The 21591-nt window shown below is 43.8% G+C and overlaps 1 protein-coding gene across 1 annotated transcript in view; it reads right to left on the reverse strand.

The window, feature by feature from the left end:
- Positions 1-1380: 1380 nt before the first annotated feature.
- Positions 1381-21591, reverse strand: part of meis1 (Meis homeobox 1) — a 107370-nt gene continuing 87159 nt past the window's right edge. Inside the window, exons 10-13 of the mRNA XM_023327563.1 lie at positions 14543-14601; positions 11886-11975; positions 10972-11069; positions 1381-4101 (exon numbers count right to left, since the gene is read on the reverse strand). Coding sequence (XP_023183331.1) covers positions 11011-11069; positions 11886-11975; positions 14543-14601 — 208 coding nt within the window. The 3' untranslated portion in view covers positions 1381-4101; positions 10972-11010. The remainder of the gene's footprint in view (positions 4102-10971; positions 11070-11885; positions 11976-14542; positions 14602-21591) is intronic.

Consider the following 21591-nt stretch of genomic DNA (forward strand, 5'->3'; position numbering starts at 1 on the left):
AGAGACAGAAACAGAGGGGGCTGATTTATACGCGCATATTGTTGCGGATGAAACAGGCTCTCTGTTGTTCACCAAAAGAGAAAGGGAAAAAGGGGGGGGGGGGGGGGGGAGACTTTTAAGGGCTGCTCTTCCAAGTGTTTTAATCTGACTAAAGTCTCGCGCGTGCTCTCTCTCTCTCTCTCGGCTCGGGCTCGCGCTCCTCCTTTCTCAGACGCGCGGTGTAATCCCGCAGTCAAACCCCGGCGCTGCTCGGCCTGCGAGCAACAAGGCATGAGGGAGAGCTACTCTCCACTATTTATTTATTTATTTATTTATTTTACGCCTTTGCAGCAATTTTAGCTAAATGAATTTTCATGCTATAGGAAAAAAAAAAAGAAAAAAAGTCGGCTCTCATGCGCGCGCACACATCACCTCTCTGCGTGTGTGCGCGAGGAAACTGCAGCAGAACTCATGCATTAGCTGCACATTTTCCGGCAGCAGTGGGAGATACAGTCCATGTCCCCCTCTCTGCTTTCTTCAGTGTAAACACGGTTTACGGCTGATTTCTGCCTCAGAGAAGCGAAAGCCTCTAATAACATGTTACAGTTCGTCATGAAACTTTGATCGGAGAATTTCAACTCGTTCAGGACGTTGCCAGCAACTAGCTGGTGTGTTTTTGTTGGGGGGCGGGGGGGCTTATGGGGATCAGTTATTATTTAGTAATGGACAATAATACATGATTTTTTTTTTCTCTTTCAAAAAACAACAACAACATTTGTGTTCAGCCCTATTTACAGATACAAGTCTTGCGTTGCAGTTTGCCACAAGTCATATAGGGGACACATGTTATGTGTGACAGGAAAGTAGCACTGAGCGTCACCCTAAACGTATCACTATGTGAAACATGGTGGTGGCAGCATCATGCTCTGGGGATGATCCCCCCCCCTTATCATAATCAGCCAGTTACAGTTGGATGCATTCAAACAAAGCATGTTATTTGTGTTAGAATGGCCCAGTCAAATCCATTTCAGTATCCACGGCAACACTTGAAAATTGATGTTCAGTGATTCTCTCCATCATGCCTGACTCGCCTTGAGCTACTCTGCATTGGAAAATTGATAGAAAATTTGGAAAATCTCGTTCTGCAAAGTACGTTTGCGTGAGTTTAGTGGGACTGAACACATTATGCAAACCACTTTGCTTTTTTTGGGGAAAAAACAAAACGAAAATAAATTTAAAAAACCATGCATCATTTCCTTAATCTTCACAGATACATAAAACTTAGTGTGGCTCTGCAACATAAAATCCCAGTAAATCACGTTGGCCTTTGCGGTTTGTGGGGCAGGAATACTTTTTCAGGGCACCGCATCTGCGTAATAATATAATCTGAGACTAGTTAAGTTGTGTTATTTGAAGAAAAGTATTTATTTACAACACACATGTACACATATACCCTTCAAAGCAAAAGCATACGACTCATGACTTTGTCTTCAAAGGAATTTTAAAAGATGTGTGTCATACATGTCTGAAGCAGTGGATAGTGGAAGCATCGATAACACACACTCTCACACACGCCCTCTCTACGACACACACGTGTTCCCAGTCACATCAATACTGTTCCACACATGCAGCACACATAAAAACTGCTGGGCTTTTATTTTAGCCCTGTGCTATCGGGACAGATGTTAGGTAGTTGTGGCTGCAGATTTAGTCAAAACTCAGGACCCAATTTGGTGAGTCAAGAGACTAAAATTAGCCTCATCATTCTTCAGCAACCGCCATTTTGAAAACGTCGACTTGGTCGGACTTCAACAATCCTCTTCAAACAGGATGGAGAAAGAAATTAGATGGTTAAAATGTTGCTGAATGAGAACAACAATTGGGTTATGAACTTTAGTTCACACTAGAAAACCAGTTTTTACTTTTTACTTAAAACAAAATTAGCCTTTGACATGCTAGGTAGCTAGTGCTAGCTAGTGCAAGAATTAAACTTCAACTAAACTATTGGTCATAAAGTATACCAAGTATAACTTTTCCCATCCAAATTCAAGTGTTTGTCAGTAAAACGTCTAAAGATCACAACTTTTCTGACATTTAGTTTTTACTGCAGTTTAGTGAACTGAAAATAATAAATTTTAGCTTAAATATTAAGTCTTTATTATTCCTGGTAATTGGTCACTCTATTCATCCCCTCTTCAGTGGCGTTAGTGTAATACACTTGTTTTAAACCCAAATAATGGTTTATATTTAAAGATAAGGAACTTAGAAGCACTATTAAGCCTATATATGTTATAGTCTCATATATAGTAGGTGATGTTTTGATGCTTCTGACTTTTATATAGAATAATTTTTACTTTCAGCACAAAACAACCAGTAGAAAAAAAAAATCAGCAAGCCAAAAATGCTGGAATGCACTTTAGCTAAATACACATATAGTTATTTTTTCTCCACTGAGACATTTTTTTATTGAAAGCAAGAAGCATCAGAATGGATTAATGTTGGACCCAGAAAAGGGTTTGCAAAATGACATAGACTGGGCTGTTTTTAGCCCAGCAGTTTTTAGAATGCTACTTTTACATTCTCTCCTGTCTGTTGATCAGCATTATACCAACCTAGTCAAAAATAAAAGAAAAAAAAACAAGACGGGACCATGGCATAAATGTTGCTTTCACAAAGTATCTGCATCGAATTATGAGAGGGAGAAACTCCACTGGGCGCGCGGAAGCGAGCGCGCCGCCACGTGACGTTAAATGCGCCGATAAGACCCTGGAAAAGACGTTCAATCGCATACAGATGGAGAAAAAAAACAAAAAAAACATGTCTTCTGGGTTATACTTGCAACTTCCCCATCAACTGTGAAACATTTCTTAGAGTGCATCGCCATGACGACACTAAGAGGATCTCCCCAGCCTATACATATAAAATTAAAGCAGTAGGAAACGGGACGGCGGGGAAAACTTCGTCCATCTGGTTGTGAAAGCAGTAGAAGTGGCCTCTTCTGGAGGCAAAAAGAAGTGCAGCCTAATTGATGGCAACATTTGCATCTTCTATGTTCGCCAGGAAGCTGTGAAGAGTGGTACATAAAAAAAAAACAAAAAAAAAACGAGCAAAACCAACACCTGGATCGCCGACCTTTCCGATATTCCACGAGAGGCTGTGAAAGAGTGCGGACATCGGATTTTACTTTGTTTTAAAAATAAAAACGCAACGTGGTTCAATGGAGCTGGAGGTTGAGGAGGGCAGATTTGTTGGGGACGGTGCTCGCTCACACACACGCACACGCGCTCACACACGCACACCCACAGATAAGAGAATCCGTAAAGAAACCAGGAAAAAAAGAGAAAAAAGTTCACATCCTTTTTTTAAAAAATCTATTAGAAACAACATAATATGCAGAACAATACAATAGCATTTACAATACTTAGTTTCCCAGTTCTTGTGAGAGTCCAGCGTAATTTTACAACTGTATACAGTATATTTTCTTTCTCAACTCACTTCCCAAACTAGGGCTTGATATAGTTTTATACTTTTTTAATTTCATCACTCTCGCCATCCAGGTCTCAATCCACTGTATTTTTTTTTTTTTTTTAAAGGGCACCTCCTCCTGTCCTTTACAGACATTGGCTTCTCTTTGGTCCACATCCTCCGTCCCAAAGAGTAGAGCGCTCCTCTTAAAAAGAAGTCTTAACATTTGCCCTCAAGAGTCGAGAATAGATCAACCGGGCACCACATTCGCCAGAGGTGCAGGCAAATCGCCCGAAAAGAGTCAATCACAATCACTTTGATGGAGGAATCCGCGTGGGGCGACGGGGCAGCAGCAAAGGGACTGAAGTCTTGTGCCAACCAGAGAACAAGAAGAAGAAGAAGAAGAAGAAGAAGCGGTATTCTTTCAGGAGTCAGGTCTTCCTGTACTTGGCCGAATTTTGATCAGCGCAGCTCAGTTCGATTCTGGTGGAAAGATTAGAGGCAGCCATGGAAGACGTCCAGGTGACGGGCGTCAGCCAGATGAAATGGTCGCTGAATCCGGAGTCTTGTTTTCGTTGGTTACTGGCGTCGGGAAGTCGAGGTGTGCCGTTCCTAAGCTCCACGGGCCTCTGGGAGACACACGATTCCCCTCCAGCTCTGAGGAGAGAGAATATTCAACCGATCAATACTCAATAATCGGTTTTAAACTGGCCACGTTAGACAGCACTGTAAATGACAGAAGGTATGGGACGGTGTTTAGGTTTATGTGCAAATGGCGTTTTGGGGGTACATCGAAAAGTTATCATTCAACCAAAGCCCCTGTTTCCACATGGTCGCTGCGTCTGATACTTGGGTTGTAAGAAATTGGAGACGGGGAATTTTTTTTAAATGGGTATTAGAGTAAAGGGGAGCAGAAGAGAAACACACAATGCTAAATCAGAATGAAAGACATTTATTTTCTGTTGCAGCATGACCAAATGTGAAAAACTTCAAGGAGTCTGCAGTACTTCAGAGTCTATGAGTAGAAACTATTTCAGCAGCAGAACGTGTAACAATAAATAATTATAGTAAATGAGTTAAATAACAATCAGTCATTAACAGCATTAATCAGTCAGACAGAACCAGACATTTTCATGTTTATGCACGTAAACATTGTGAGATTTCCTGTTGGAGTAGTTCAGTGTGCTGATGTGCACACAGCAGCTCTCGATGCTCACTTCTATTTTGTTTCACCGAAACGTGATTTTTTTCTCGGCATTCATTTATTAATTAAATGTGACGTATCAGACTTCTGTGTGAACGGTTTGCGTCCATAAAGAGCACCGCATGCGCTGAAGAAGAACGCTGACGCCACACTGCAGCACAGAAGTAATAATGGACGGAAACTTTTGTGGATCGATTTTAAAGTTTAGTCAGCAACGAGGGCTGAGTCGTCCCAAGATCGCAACACAAAGGAAGCTAATTGCAAGAAAGCACAAGTACTAGCAACGGCCTTTTGTGGAGCAACGTCTGTAGGGAAGTGTGTTTGGATGCGTGGTCAGAACTACGAGTGGTGGGATTGTGATGTGATGAGCTTCAGTGACAAAGATTTGTTTCATAAGTTCATAATCATAATTTTCAGCCGTCGTTTACATCCGGATTTAAAGCGAATGGCTTTTCCTGGCACAGATATGTCTCACATCAGTGACATAAAAGGCATATATAGTGCAACAAGACCGTTGAGACTTAAAAACAATCGGATACGCATCCAAATTAGCACCACATATGGAAGTGGCACAGATCAGATATTTTTGGGTGAAAAGGTTACGCCGGTGAAAAAGTTGCGTATGGCCAAAAAAACGGGTCGTATTTGCCTGCTGTGTGAACGTAGCCTATGTGTCAGCGAACAGAACCATGATAATCTGGGTCAGAACCACAGTAGGAATCCACATACTGTGCCGATGCATAAGAGAGACACGGAGGGTTTTGAAGGATATAGTGAGTTAATCCTACACCCAACAGTAATGCTACTTTAACAGGAGGAAAGGACTTAGAGACCAAACACGCATGATCAGCTTGAAGCGATACCAAGGTTGAGTGCATAACATTTCCTGGATAATCTGTTGAACTGGACTACGGGGTGACTCGGAATTAGCCCTAGGTATTCTCTCTGAAGAGAGACTAGTCAGCAACTGAGACAGACTCTCGTAAGCAAGCCCTGAAAGCGATCCGAAACGACCTCAAACTGATGCGGCTTGACAGCAAACGTCCTCAGAAACATGCAGAGGGTAAAGAAGAAGTCTTTCTCTTAGCAGCAACAAAGGCGCTCATCCGTCTGTCAGCAGGTGGGGAGTGAGCGGCGAGCAAACGTGACCGACGTAGTTGTCAAAGCCAAAGAGCCGAGAGGCGAGAGCCGCAGACGGCCGTCACCTGAGAGTGCCGTCCACGCGAACGCTACATACACACACACACCCCTTCACACACACGTATACACCAGAGGATCATTACAGACGAGACAAAAGCGCAAAAGGAAAAGGATAAGGAGCACGAGAACAATAATAGTTTCCTGCCTCCCCTCATCCATCAGTTTTCAACAAAGTACAAAAAGTGTGGCGTGTTTAAGACAAGTGTGAAATATTGTGCTAGCTGAGCTGCAGATATGTATGTTTATAGTGGGTTCTAGTTGTTATTTTCTATGTGAGAGGCACCAAACGTAGGACGTTTTCATGTGAACATGCAAAGCAGTGGGTAGTTGAGACATGGAATAAAAATGATACAGTTTTAATTTTTTTCCCCAATTATTTCGATTTTTGCTGGTGTAATACCACGATGTAAGTCTTCTGGCCCTTGGCTCTAGCAGCATGTGGTCCAATTCCCTTTTTGCAAAAGGAGCTTGAGTTCAGTGTTGACGTACGACGAGTCGAGATAAACATCAATTCTCACTTCCTGTCAGAAATTGTTTTAGTGTTGATCTCAATCAGGCCATTCAAACAAATAAATAAGCTTGACATTAGCCAATCAACTGCAGAGTCTAACAGGTTGTTTATTTGCTATTAGTCTACATTTAGTTCCAATTTTTCCATCAGCCTTGTATTTTGTATTTTGTTTGACCTAATAAGTGACTTTTAAAGGCTTTGCACTACATTTCACGACGAGGGTTTAAGTAAAGTGGGTGGAAAAAAATCTGAACATGTGAGCTGACATTTTCAGATTTTCACGTCAAAAACGAGATTTTCTTGCCTAGATTCTAGTGCAAATATCTTAGTACCCTGGAAATAACACAAATATAACTTGCATGTAGCTTTTCAGCAAGATATAAGCGTCTGTTTTAAGTCAATAATTTCTTCATTTTTATGAAAAAGTACTCGCTCCATTGGTAGATGGGGAAAATGTCATGATCTGCCAGTGGATCTAGTACTTTAGGCCAGTATTAAGGAACTACTGACTTAAAACAAGCTCGTGAAATCTTGCTGAAAAGTTACTTGTCAGCAAGTTTAGTTTTATTTCCAGTGTACTAAGATATTTGCAGAAATACTTGGATCGATTCTGTTTGTGATCCTAAAATTCAGGATGTCCAGTCAGCAAAATGGAGTCAGATTTCATAAAACCTTAACAGGTGAACTCTAACAGACTATAATACTATTGGCGTAGTCGTGTGTCTTTCCTGCATTTTTTTTTTTTTTTTCACCTCAGGTTAACAAGACTGCACTGATTACTGCGGCAAACTCATGTCAAGAGGCCAATAATGCTATGAGTGCTTGGAAGAGCTCAACGTTGCTTATGGGGTTTTTCACCTAATAAGCAAATCAATACATTGAGCTGTAAGTCTCATTTCCTCGACTCTGAAGGGGGGGGGGGGATTCCACAGGGGCCGCATCAACAGGGACACACATTCACATGGACAATACAAGGGGCCACGCAAACTCCATGGGGACTTGTCTTTCCTTTTTGTTTTTTTGCTGCGTTCCTTCTTTTCCTTCTAGTTGCTCAATAGTCAAGGTTCCTCCATAGGAAAAAAAAAAGAAAGAAGAAGTTTTGTGTGATAGTTGGAGGGTTTGTGGGAGGGTTTAGGGAAGGGATCCTGACCCCTTCCCATCGGCGGAAGATTAACAAATTTGCGCTTAATGATTTCAGCGATGAATTCTGGGACAAAGGGTCTCCAGCCGAGACTGGCGGAGAAAGCATCCGTTCATTCAAGCGTTGTCGATTTGGGGAAGGAGGGAGGGAAGCTTCTAATGGGCGAGAACCGAGAAACAAATTCCATACTCTCTGCGTCATAATTAATTCTTCCACTCTGTGATAATTCTCCTGAAGCCCAAAATTACAGTTTTGCAACTGGGGATGGGATGGGGGGCGGGGGGGATTGTGTGGGAGCACATGGCTAATTTTGTGTGAGAAGGAAAGCAAAGAGACAGAGAAGGAAAGGAGGGAAGGAAGAAGGGGAAACGGGGTAAGGGTCATCCGAGAGTCATTCCCGTCGCAATCAAAGGCTCGGCTCGCTTCTGCTCGACTTGCTGGGCTTCATGTCTGCTGACAGGTGTATTGTTTCGCAAGGGGATATAAGCTCTGTGATCATCATTGGGTGGAAGGCATAACGCTCTCCATTAAGCAGGACTAATTGGCTTTAGTTTTAACTAATGTTGCGGTGTGACTGCCAGGCACACCTTCTGTAGCCGAGGCTCGGCACAATAACCGCTCAATTTAGCCCCTGCAGTAACAAAAACCTCAAACGCCGCTAATGAAAATTGCTTATAAAATATAATGAACCTGTGCTCTCTTAATCAAATAAGATAACGGTCCCCACTCCTCCCTCACGTAATAACCTATTAATTTAATTGGTCGTGAAAGAGTATAACACATCGCTTACTTTTAAATGACCTAGAAAGAAAAAAAAAAAAGGGGGAGAGAGGAAGAAAATTCGACGGCACTGATGAAGCTGTACAGGGGGAAAGACTAGTTTGTGGAGACGAGACATTTTTTTTTTCTGTCATCATCCGTCTCTCGGCTCCTCTCCTCCCTCTCTCTCTTCATCCGCCCCTCCCGTCTTCTTTCAGTCTACCTCGCCGTCTCTCTCTCTCTCTTCCTCCCTCCCTCCCTCCTCTCTACTCCACTCTTCCCGTCTTTTCTGCGCTTCGCCCCGTCTCACCGAGGATTCCTCTGGTGGCCCAATTACGGGATTCAGCAGGCAAATTGAGGCTGTTTAAAGCGCGGTCTGCTGGGAAGGCTAGCAGCTGCTTGGAAAGAAAGCTGCCGAAACCGGCCCTCGTGTTTACTCACTTCACACGGCGGCGGTGGCGACGCGGACAAAACAAAACAACAACAAAAAAAAAAAAAAAACATGTTTAGCTTCTTCTTCTTCTCCTACCTTACACTTCTGTGAGATGAGATCGCTGGCCTTCTGTTGTCACCAACATTCGAGGCAGAATATATATATATATATATTTTTTTTTTTTCCCACTACAGCGTATGAGCCTTGTGCAGAGGGTTAATGGTCCCTATTTTTGCAAACTGAATAAGTCAAATCCATTGGTCACACCTCCAGTGACGGCATATTTAATTTGGATCTAGTCAATTAGGCCCGGCTAAGCTCCATACCCTGCTGGCTACCTCCTCCATTTTGCAGTAGTTTGTGTCCCCTCTCTGTGCCAGGAGTAATCCTATTACCATACACACACACACACACGCACGCACACACACACACACACACACACACATATATACCACTATACAGGCCAGCGTGGAGGTACACAGGCTAACGCCCACACATCAGCATGTATTTATTTCACTTATAAACGTTGTGCGGTGGCACACACAGCAAGGGGAAAACAATGATGTTCGGCTGAGATTGGACCCGGCGCCGCTTTATCACAATGTGCGGCTGTGACACCATCCACAGCCCGTGTACATCCAGAATTATGTGGGAGTCTGTTTTGCCCTGGGGCAAGAGCGAGGGAAGGAGCAAGAGAGAGAGAGAGAGAGAGGAGGGGAGGGAAGGGGAAGAACGGGGAGAGAAGTGAGAAGGAAGAAGAGGAAGAAGAAAAAAAATCTAGAAGAAGGTGTGTGAAAGAGATGGAGAGAGGAAAATTGACAGTGTGAAAAAGCACAATGTTGGAGCGAGCATGAGGAAGACAGTGAGGGTAGGTGGAGGTGGAGGTGGTGGTGGTGGGCTCCCTGTAGCTGGTTAGCATGTGTGTATTAATGCGCCTCATGCATCAACAGCAACCCGGCAGATTTACGACACTTAAGGGCGCGCACTTCTCTCGCTCTCCTTGCACCAGCAACGACTGCTTACATTTTTGCCAATCAGTCTGTTGCCATAGTAACCTCCTACCTGCCCCCTCCCTTCCCATTAGAGGTCCCCACCCTACCCCCCTCCACCCATCTCCTGTCCCAACCCATCCCCGCCCCCTTTCCTCTTCCTCCTCGCCACATGCTAACACACACACACACAAAAAAAATCAGTGTACAAACGGTTTATTCTTTCATAACTTTGTCTCGATTTTGAACATTTTCTTTATTAGTAATCCGTATTGTAATATAGTATTACACTGCATGTTACTTTAAGCCTTCGTAGTTCCTCTCTCTTTTTTACTTGGCTTCTCCTGTTTGATTTTGTGGCTTTTGGACGTGTGACAACGACACACGGCGACAGAACGTACACAAAGAGTTACACGGGTGAGATCAAAGGCTCTTATCACCGCACCGAGGGCGGGAACGCTGAAGAAAAAGCAACAGCGCAAATCCGCTTGGTGGAGAAGAAGAGAATGCTTGTATCTAAAACCCATTTAGACACGAAGAAAAATCCACTTCGGTTGCTTCAAGTTTTAGGTTTGAATGTGGAAGCATTCAAAGACAAACGTATATTATTTCCAGTATTACTGAAAATGTCTAAAGATTAAGTAGGAAGGAACGAATAACATGCGACGCTAACGCATAATCTGAAAACAAAAGTCATTTCGTCTTTGTTTTATATCAAACACCTGTTTTACAGAGGGTTTTTTTTTAATCCTCTCTCACACAGTGTGACGTCACCTCCACCATAGCACATATTTAAAAAGTGTATGATTTTTGGTGCCCTGATAAATGTGGGTATAAATAACTAGACCTAAATGATACTAATCACAATACATTTATCTTTTATTAGCAGCATAGCCTTGAATTAAAAAAAACAACTACCCCCAATTTGAGAACAATGGGGAAAAATGTAAACTGACTGCTAAAATCTGACACTACTCCATTTTGGTTTACATTTCGAGAAGAAGGAAGGTGCGCTCACTGAATCTTCAAAAGTTTTTGTATCTTTTCCTTCTTCAATTCTTGGTGCAGTGCGAAGAGGTTGCCAGGCTATTCAAACGGTTTTGGCTCGTTTGACATAACGAACCGCTGCAGCTGACAATGTAACGGCAACTTTGGTCACCAATCGAACAAAGTCTAGAGGACAATCAGGTGTGAAAACACCTTTAGATGCCACTCATACCTGAAGAGTGTCAGAAAAAGGATTACATCAGTCTAAAATCAGTTTGTTTAAAATCAGTTTGTTCTACTTACAACCCCCATTGCGTTGTGATTGGTCAGACTCGGGTAGGGCTACATGTAGTGCCACTGACCTTCCATGCCCATGTTCATGCCCATTCCACCCATCGGCCCTGGAGGACACAAAGAGGAAACGTAAAAATTAAAAATGTGTAGTCTCTAACTGATGGTGCAGAAATTTATTGTTGACTACTTCAAACAGGGAATTGTTCGAAGCAGACCGCACTTAGCAACAGTGTGGTTTCACTATGAAGCTGATTTGACAGACAGCATAGCAACAAAGCCCCGTGGATTTGGCTGGGAGAGGTGTGTGTGGAAGTGTTTTGAGGTGGGGTGCAGGGTGGTTAAGTCGGCCGGCAGTTTATCTAAACCTGCTGACTTCGAGTGGAGGCTGAGATTGGGTTGCAGACTTGAGAGAGAATCACAGAAAACAGGGGATAGAGGAGGAGAAGAAGAGCTTAAGGACAAACTCTGGGATTAAAGCTGATGGCGTGAGAGAGGGACCGAGTTTTAAGGGGAGTGGGAGTGAGGAGGAGGATGGTGGTGTAATGTGATTGAGCACACCTGTTCTGGTGTATCCAGGAAAGAGGGGGAGGAAACGGTGTGTGCGCATATCTTTCTAAGTGTTTTTGGGAGTGCACATCCTGCTGTTTCTACCCAAAGCAACAAGCAGCGACTGTAAGAGTTCACAATAAGAGCTTTTCTGTCAGCATGAAGATTAAATTAAACATCAACATGGCAGATATTGGCCGAAGAACACATCCACGTCTGAAGAAACGCAGAGGAGGACACAAAGGTTGAAGAGGGCGAGGTGATGTTGGAAGGAAAACGGGTGGAAGCGAGCCAAAGAAACCCACAGGAACAGACTGAAGACAGATAGGAGGAACAACAGAGTGAAGAAAAGGACAGACACGCGGAGAAAGCCGTACCAGGTGGTCTGATTCCCATGTGCTGCTGGCCGTCCATGACGAAGCCACCCATTGGCTGGCCATCTGGATTGTAGGGAGCTCCTTGACTTACTGTGGATGCAGGAGAAGAAGAGGGAGGGAGGGAAGGAGGGACCGGTGGGAGGAAGCAGAGTGGTCAATTAGTCCTTTTAATTAAAGCTCAGTGGACGGTGCGGGATCATCTGTTGGCTGGTGCACGCACAGGAAGACTCTGCTGTCTTTCAACGTCACTCTGCTCCATGCTGGTACAGCTAGCTGTCCGCTGTAAGCCCCTGGTGAACTTTAACGCAGATAAATGCTCTAATAGGATCAGAATAAGAGTTTAATCTACGCTATGGCACATTTAAGACACCGACTGACTTTGGTTTGAGGGATTGACTTGTTGAAATTTTATTTTGATGCTTGCATCGAGTTAAAACTAAATGTCAAGACTGCAAGATTGGGGCATGGGGCCAGAAGCTCTGAAAACGGTTGAGAAATCGTATTTGTCATCAAAAATGTAATATATTTATTTTAATGATTGGAAAGACCAACACAAAGAGATGGATCAATGGGGAAGTGAAAAGAAAAGGATAGCTAGTTTGCCAGACTGGATTCAGACTTCGCTGTCCGCACTAAGGAAAACTATTTTTTATTTACCCTGAAATGACAATCGATACTGTTTGAGTATTGTGATTTTAATTTGGTTTCTTATTAAATGGAAACACTAAGATTGTAAAGATGTGGGTTTTTTTGTTTGTTTTAATTAGCAGTATACTCACAAAGTTTTGCGAAAATTTGTAGTGGAAACGTCAAATGGGTCAATGAGGACACCAGTGTCGCCATGACAGCGAAGGGTTATTAAACATATGGAGTCTTATTTAGTAATAAAGAGACTTTTGAAGACAAATTATTGCACTAGATCTTATTTAGGGGTAAAGGAGTAAAGGGGGGCACATTTGAAACCTGACAACTATATATCCCATTCTTTCAGTTTCTCTGTTAGGCATTATGTTATATTAACTGCTATGTACAATTTCAATCATCAAATTTGAGATTATAAGCAGAGAAAATCTAGAAAAGTTTCAAGGGGGGTGAATTTGTTGTTAAAGGCTAGTAAATGTCTATATGGCAAGATTCTTTGCCCAAATCTACATTTAAATGTAATCTTATTTGTCTGCTTAAGCAAGGTAGATTTTAAATGTCACATGCGGGAACAATTCAAATTTCACTTTGTAAATCCAAAACATTTCAGTTATTTCATTTTGACTGTCAAGCTTGACATGTCCAGCCACTCCAATAGATATTTAATAAAAGACACGTTGGCACGTAATACAGCAATGCTTTTAACGTAAACCTTTTGCTGCGCCCTGACGTATAATTATACATACGATCAAAGGAGCAAAATCAAATCCAGGTTGAGGCCCGATCCGGTTTTCAACAAAAGTTCATTCTTACTGATTGGTCCCAGAATCTGCTCCTATCTTAATACTTTATCTTATAAATACGGACTAAAACTGAGCGGCAAGAATATGTGAAACCTGATCCGGTTCCTTATTTTCTGCACCCCTCCATTGTTCTGCTCCCATAGAAAGCCACTTACCTTCGATTTAGGCCGTTTGGCGGCCAGTCAAGCAAAAGCAGGACCTCGGCCCCACTGAATGCCTTTGAACTTTACTATGCCCCCCCCAACCACCCTACCCACTCCCTTAATGCCGCCATGACCTCTCACCCCTATTACAGGTAATAAAGTTTACAGCAGTCCAAAACCAAGCCATGCACCAGGGGGACTCCTCACTCCTTCCCCACTTGCTCCCTCGAAACAGCCGCAAATAGGGTTGAGGGAGGGTGTTTAAAGGAACTGGGAGTTGCGGGGTGGAAGGGGTGGGGGTAAAAACAGGTCCAGAGCCAAAAAAGCCAATCAGCGGTCAAACCAATAAAAGAAACGGCCGTAGGTCTCTCTAGGTTGTAGTTTGAGCCTTGGTGGAGGATTTGGTTTTGTTTTTTTCTTTTTTTTACTATGTACCTGTTTGGTGAAAAGGGGCGGGAAGGGGTTAAGAACAAACTATTTTGAGAACACAGCTAGCTTTGTGAGCAGGATAACAGGGGGGGGGGGGAGAAACGTCTCTCATCATTAACGAGAGCTGGTCGTTTCACCGCTTTGCCATTTCATACTTTAGCAGCTTTAGTTGTCTCCTATGGTGGGATTTTGTACCCATCTTGGCTATGTTTTTACTGACCACAAATCAACTCAAAGCCACCATAGGAACGTTTCGTGCAAACCATGTATCCATTTGTACCTAGTTTGTCCTCCATGGGTAAATTTGACGTCAGGACTTGTCCAAATTGCTGGTAAATTGTAGGAAAGGCCAACATGTGGGTACAAAGTGGGGTTACGAATTGGCAAAGAGGTGAATACTTTACTTTTTCACTCCACATGGCACGTCAAGGTTGATTAATGGTTGCTGTTAATGTTGAGATATTTCGCCTTTTAACTTTATTGGTCAGTACAGAGGGACGAGGGGAATTCCCTGAAGGATTTGGACATTCCAAGAAGGGCGCATCAGTCCCGTATTTACCCACTGAGAGGCCTCCGGGTGCATGGACTCGGGCTGGCTTAAGCCTGCGCGACTTGAAAACAGTAACTATAGGAGACTTGCCTGCACGGTTTGACTGGTCGATCATGGGCTGCACTATTCTCCTCCGCGCATTAATGAACCTGCAGAGAGTTGGGGGGTGAGGGAAGGACGGAGGGGAGGATCGCAAGGGGGAGGAGGAGAGAAAAGGAAGGAGAGGAGACAAAAACACAGAAACACAGTCAGAGCTTTACTCAAAACAAGATTAAGGGGGAGAAAAAATGCTGACTAATACCCTGAAGATCTTGGCAGGCAGCACAAAAACCACCACATTTCCAAAGTCGCCTTTTTCTCTTTAGCAAACCAAAGCAGTGATAAGGAGTAATTATTCTCCCATAAGCGACGCTGAGCCCCAGTAAAGCTGCTGCAGCGCAACAGTGAAAGTCGCATCTTTACTGCCTCAGTTATTAAAATAGTTGTCTTTGAACAGTCAGGGACTGCAGAACTTGTGGAAACCTGCCTAACCCCCCCCCTACTCCTCTAAAAAATCTAGAGTCAGCCTGAACACTGGGGTCTTTGTGGAGGCAGGATCTTCTCTCTGCGCCTGTCTGGAAACATTGCGACCCATCTCTTTTTATCCGAGGCGTTCCGCCTCCCGACGGGCTGAGACTGCTGACGGTTTAACACGCTCGGCTTCGAACACGGCGGGGTGTTGCTGACGGAGACGCGTGGCACGTTGCCTCTGGTAAGAGGCATTGTTTTTTTCCTGTGACAGGTGACCGTGTGTTACTTCTTTTAGTCTGTGCAGTTTTTGTGCACTAACCTCCTCATGACCTCCTGTAAAACTGCACAGTCAAACCATTGGTATTTCTATCCTTAATAGGACACGGTCTTGAACTCTGTTCATTCCTTTTTTACTCCATTAGTGCCTAACCCCAACATCACCCTGAACGTAGCCGTTGCCAGTACATAACTCAACTCTTTCACACCTTACCTGTAACCCTTAACCCTAGGAATCTGGTTGGGCTTTTGCTGCCTGTAAGGACTATTGCTTTTAAAGAACGTAAGTTATTGTATCAGAAGAAGTCTCAAAGACATAACAAGTACAACTGGACCTGCTAAGATACAATTAAATTTTGCTGGATGATAAATTGTACCAGACATTATTATCGATATCGATAAACAATAATATTGTTGCTGTGGGACCATTTTCAAGTAATATAATAGTAATGGCATAATAGCGCAAGAACACAGTCTCTAAGATCAATAAACAATGGAACTGGAAGACATTTTAAATATCCAAAATAATGCAACAAATAAAATGAACTGTTAAGTTTCTATGACAAAAAGTTGTCCTTCAAAAAAAAAAGGCCAGTTGAGACCAAATCTCCAATCTCACGACTTTTGTCATCCAGTTTTCAGCGAAAAGGGAGAGAAAAGACAAAAATGATAAATCCTAAAAATACTAATTATTGAGCTCATTTTAATTTATGTGATTAATTGATTTATTGCTTATTGCGACAGGCCTAAGTGTAACTAGAGAACAGATCATTTCTCATCTCAACAGGGCGTTATGTTTACTTTCTACATTCAAAAACAACATTGTGACACACTGGAACTGGGATTTGGTCACCTTTAGTCTTACTGGCCTACAGAAAACGTCATTACCCTGAAAACACCCCAAGTGGCAACACAAACAAACACAAACTCATTTCTAAAACAGATTCTTGCACTTTTATCACACACAAAGTTAATGCCTCTCCTGCATGTATTCACACCTATTAATTGTGCATGTTCACATAGGAACCGATCTGGCCTCGGTCAGCCTAACCCCTTCTGAAATGACCCCTTGGCCTGTAATGACCCCAAGGAGAGAGGACTCTTGGGGGGCTTCTGACTTGATTTATGTGTTCCTGCTGTTGCCCGACCGGACACTTCTGTTTCATCTCTGAAAGGGGAGGGAGTGGGCCTTAACCGAACTTAAGGGGGGGGGAACAATGGTAGAGGGAGACGTTTTAAAAAGCTGGAAAATGAAACGTTTATGAGCTCAGGGTTTGGGCGAGAAGGGGAGGAAGGAGACAAAGGGACGCAAACATGCCGCATCTGTTTGGACCCCGAAGAGCGAGGGGAACTCCCTTGCTTTAAATTTCTTTAATATTCCCTCATCAGAAGTGCTTTTGTGTTCCTCCTCGGTTTTATGGTTTGAAGACGGACCTGCAGGGAATTAGGGAGACAGAGGATGGCGAAGCTAGTCAGTAAAAAGAAAGATTAACAGCCTTTTTGTTTGCTGGTATTTTCTTTACAACTATTATGTCCTTCATTGCAAAAACACAAAATGCCAAGTATTTTTGGTCCAATTTCAAATGCAAATGTCTTAGTGTCCTTAAAATAAGACAAATCTGACTCACACTTCACTTTTCAGGACGATATAGAGCAAGTTTTACGTCAATAATTCCTTGATATTGTTGAAAAAGTACTAGTTTGTCTTGCAGATCGTTTCACTTATAACATGGGAAAAATGTCTTGATAGAAGTGAAATAATATGCCAATACTTTTTCATCAATATTATGAAATTATTTAGTAAAAACAAGCTCCTATCTCTTGCTGAGAAGTTACTTGTAAGTTAGTTTTGTCTCATTTTCAGTGCACCAAGACATTTACACTAGAAACTAGACCAAAAATGGAGTTTTGTGTTTTTGCCGTGTTTAAGCTGCTTCAGAAATACTTCTTGTGAAAAGAAGCAAGAAGAACATAATTGGAAGTGGAGCTGGTAGCAGTTTCCTTTCTATATTTGCTACATTGAAGCACGCTGATATGGAATTTCAAAGGAGAGAGGAGAGAGAAATCTAAAACGAAAAGGGAGGAACGCAAGAATGCACTGACATGGCAGAGCACCATCAAATGAGGGAACGTCTGGAGTTTTATCACCAATGCTCGCTCTCCCTCTCTTACCCCCCCCACCCCCGTTACCCTGTTTTTGCTGGGGGGGGAATATGGAAGGCGGAGGAGGTGGAGCGAAGGGCAAAAAGGGTTGAGGGAGGCCTGAGCATTCCTTTAACTCTCCTCTCCTCTGCACTTCAAACTCCTCGCAGAAGGGACGAGGTCATCCTGAGGCCAGCGCTGGCTAAGGATTGACCTCTTCTTCTTGACGTTCCCTAATGTCTCCTTGCATCTGTTCTCGCTCTGCTTTGCCCCTTCTTTTTCTTCCTTCTCTACGTCTCGTGTGGGAAGTTAGGCAATCAGCTCGAAACTCGACGTTGATTCTAAGAGTTAAACATTTTATTGCGTTGGCCTCGCAACTCTTGAGCAAGTTCGACTCTGCCTATCTGTATCTGCTTCCTCCTCCAGCTGGCTCTTGCTTATCGTCCTTTACGGTGGAAAAAGGCAACCCAACTCCCTTAGCAACGGATCCACAGTCTGACCCTGCGCAATCCCTCCGCCTCTCAGAAACCCATGCCGGTTTCCTGTCCCTGTCGTCCCCGTATCTGCGGCCAGATGCACCATGGGGCCTGGAACAAAGGATAAAATGCCTCCCATAATAGCAGCCGAGGGAATGGAGAGATGGAGAGGAAGAGAATAGGAGGAGTGAGAGCGTCTGAGGGGGTGAAAAAAAGAAAAAGCAAGGCGCTCTGCAAACCAGACACTCTTGCTGTGCCCGTTAATAAGCTGACGCAGAGAAAGACTGGAAGAGAAGAAGAAGAAAAGAGTGAAGAGGAAGGGAGAGAGAAAAGAAAGCCAGAGTGAGGCTTCACCTTTGCGCGACCCTCCGGGTGCTGGAGGGCCGGTGTTTATGACCTGCTCTCTCCCCGGCCTCCCATCCAACACAATGAGCTTCACTATCCGGCTCGGCGACTGGGCGACAATGGCCGGGCTATTTTGGCGTGACACGCCGCCGCTGGTGGTACGCATAAAGTTGGGTTAAAAAAAAAAAAAACACACGGAAGAGGGAAGACGACTTTCGCAGGTCGGGGAATCCATCACACTCTGAACGCCGTCAGAGGTCAGGAGTTGGGAGTCCAACCAAGGGCGCATATGTTTGACATACGAATGAACCGACGGATCCAAAAACATGCCAACCAGATGCTGTGGCCAGAACCAGAGCCAATGAACTGTCGGATTTATTGTCTCTGTATCCAACGTTATATACAAAGTCTTTGTAAAAGTATTCATGCCCCTTTAACTTTTTCACATTCTCTCATGGTAAAAAAAACAACAACTGCATTTTCGTCTGTTTATGGAACAGATCAAACTAAAGTGGTTCACACTGGTCATTACTGCAGCAGGTCAATCAGAACGCTGCTGATCATGTTCTCACTAAAACCAGGTGGAGAGACCACATCACCCCGAATCTAAAGTCCTTCCACTGGCTCCATGTAGCTCAGAGGCTTCAAATGACTTCTGTTAGTTTATAAATCACTGAACGGCTCAGCACCGCAATGCATTAAAGATCTGCCGTCGTCGTAGCAACCATCCAGGCCTCTCAGGCCTTCGGGTACTGGTTCTGCTCTGCATCTCCAGGACCAGAACCAAATATGGAGAAGCAGCATTCAGCGTCCATGCGCCACAAATCTGGAACACACATCAGGAAAACCGCAAAACAGCCGAAACACCGAGTTCCTTTAAATCAGTCTAGAGTCGCCTTTGATTAGTAGTAACTGGAACATTGATCGACTTACTTGATGTGTATTGATGATTTTGATCGTGACATTTGACAAAATATGTTTATTACTTGTTTTCATAATTGGTGACTGTTTTATGTTTTCATGATGCAAAGCACTTTGAACTGTCTTGCTGCTGAAATGTGATGCAGAAATAAACTTGACTCCTCGTGTGAAAACAAACGTATGGTTTTCAAGATATGGACCTCTAAAACATGATAGTCATTTGAAAATTGTTTGTTTGCACGGAGCGTTTAGTTGGCCATCTTGTTTCAAAGGGCAACATTCTGATCACCTTCCTTGTCTTTGCCAAAGGAATCCTTCCACACAGCATGACGCTGCCACCACCGTGCTTTGGACATTGAACGTTTAATCTTAGCCTTTTTTTTTTCATTTTCTTCTCCCCTTCTTCGGTTTAGACAAATCAGGTGGGCTTGGAATGCTGTATTTTATTGGTACCAGAGCAAAAGGGGTTGAACAACAAATACACGCCACACTTTTCAGATCTTTAACCCCCCCCCCCCCCCCCCCCCCTTAGCTGCCACCCCAAAAACACTTCCATGAATGACAGTTAAGTTGTTAATCTTTAAACTCTTTAAAAACAAACGAATCATTTCTATTCCACTTCACAGTTATGCGTTACTCTGATCAAATCCACTGAAGGGCGAGGTGGAGGTGTGACAAAATGTGCCCACGTGCGAGAGTTATGAGGACTCTCGCAAGGAACCGGACACTTCTAATGTAACAATTAATTCTCCAACCTTTTCTCCCTCCTCCACCGGGAAGAGTGGAACTGATTGCGACGGCGTCTGCCAAAGCCCTCGCTAATGTCCCATTCTGATTACACACACACCGACACACACCGAGTCGAGTCAGCTGCACACAGGTGTACGCGAAGCGCACGTGAAATGCCCAATTAAAAGCAAGAAATTGTCTTTTTCATCAGCTGCCTTTGTTGCGTGACCAATTAGGCGATAATTCAATAACGAGCGTCGGAAAGATGCAGACTGGATACACAAAAGGTTACTCTGCGAGCTCATTGATTTGAATTCGAGCGCAGCTCCTCGGGATCTGCGGCGCACGTCGTCACACGTCTCCTGAGCCCACAAACCGGCTATTACGCTGGTAAGACGAGACCTGAAACACACACGCCAGCCGAGCGCCGCGTCCTCGGCGCTCACTCGCCAGTTAGTAACCTGAGACACTTTCTGCACACTCAGGCGGCCTACACAAACTCCCCACGTTTTGCAGCACAGCTGGATATTTCGGGATCGGCTCCGTTCGTTCTGAAGCAGTCGGCACATTTCGGCGCACGCCAACAGAGAGTCTGGCATGCATATTCATATCCGAGAGCCGCTTAAAATAACTCTGCAACCACACACACGCACGCACACACACACACACACACACACACACACACGCACACACAGACACACACACGCCTCCTGCCTGCCAATCAGTTTGATTTAACAAAGGGGAAAAAAGCAAGCTCTGACGGGTAGCCGTGTACTTATCATCAGGTTGTCACCGCGCTTCCTAGCATCAATTGTCTGCCGCAAAAACCACAATTAACGCCCCGGCCCCCGTATCCTTCCTCCACACGCCGGTGGCGCAGCCGCACTAATAAATAGCGGCCCTGCCTTCGGTCCTTAACGTGACTTTGTAGAAAAGCTGCAGGCATCTTGTGGAAGGTTGGAGGCGCGCTGCCTGTGGGCGTGTGATGGAAGTGCAGTTCTGAGTTTCTCTCCCCGGCTGACAAGTCGGCTTGATCCTCCCTCGTCCTCCTGAACGAACCAGATTAGTTTATGTTAACTGACATCGACCGCCTGCACAAAGCCGAACGTTCCCGTCCAGGCGAGCGCGAAGGATAAACACGAGCGGAAACAAGGATCTGGGATTTACTTGTTTACTCCGCGAGCGAGAGTGAATTTATGTTGTTTATGCGCGCCTCGACTGGAGTGTTCACACTTCTTGAATTTTTTCCACATTACTGGGTTTTTACATGACGGACTAGCGCAAAGCAGTAAAGTCTGCACTGGTATTGCAAAACAGTCCGTCGTTTTCAATGTTCAAAACACGTTAGGTACATTTTTGGAAAAGTGACTCAACTCATCCAATATTTATATTTTTCATAACTGCACGGTATTTTTGTGTTATGGCCTTATTGTTTCTTTGTATATTGTTTTTAACACCAAGGCCTTTTTTGCGTGACCCTTTATATCCGTTGATGCTGTTTAATCAAGTTTATTTGTGTTGCGCATTTCAGCATCAAGCCAGTTGTACGCGCTTTGCATCGTGAAAGCATCATACAGTCCAAATGCTGGAACCAGTAACAAACATTGGATTTTGTCACGTGCCATCATCAAAATCATCAATACACAACAAGTATGTTGATCAGTGTTGTAAAGACTGTCTTAGTTTTTAGTTTCGATTTAAAGGAACTCAGTGTTTCGGCTGTTTATCAGTTTTCTGGAA

This window comes from Xiphophorus maculatus, chromosome 22 (genome assembly GCF_002775205.1).
Source record: "Xiphophorus maculatus strain JP 163 A chromosome 22, X_maculatus-5.0-male, whole genome shotgun sequence".
Lineage (NCBI taxonomy): Eukaryota > Metazoa > Chordata > Actinopteri > Cyprinodontiformes > Poeciliidae > Xiphophorus > Xiphophorus maculatus.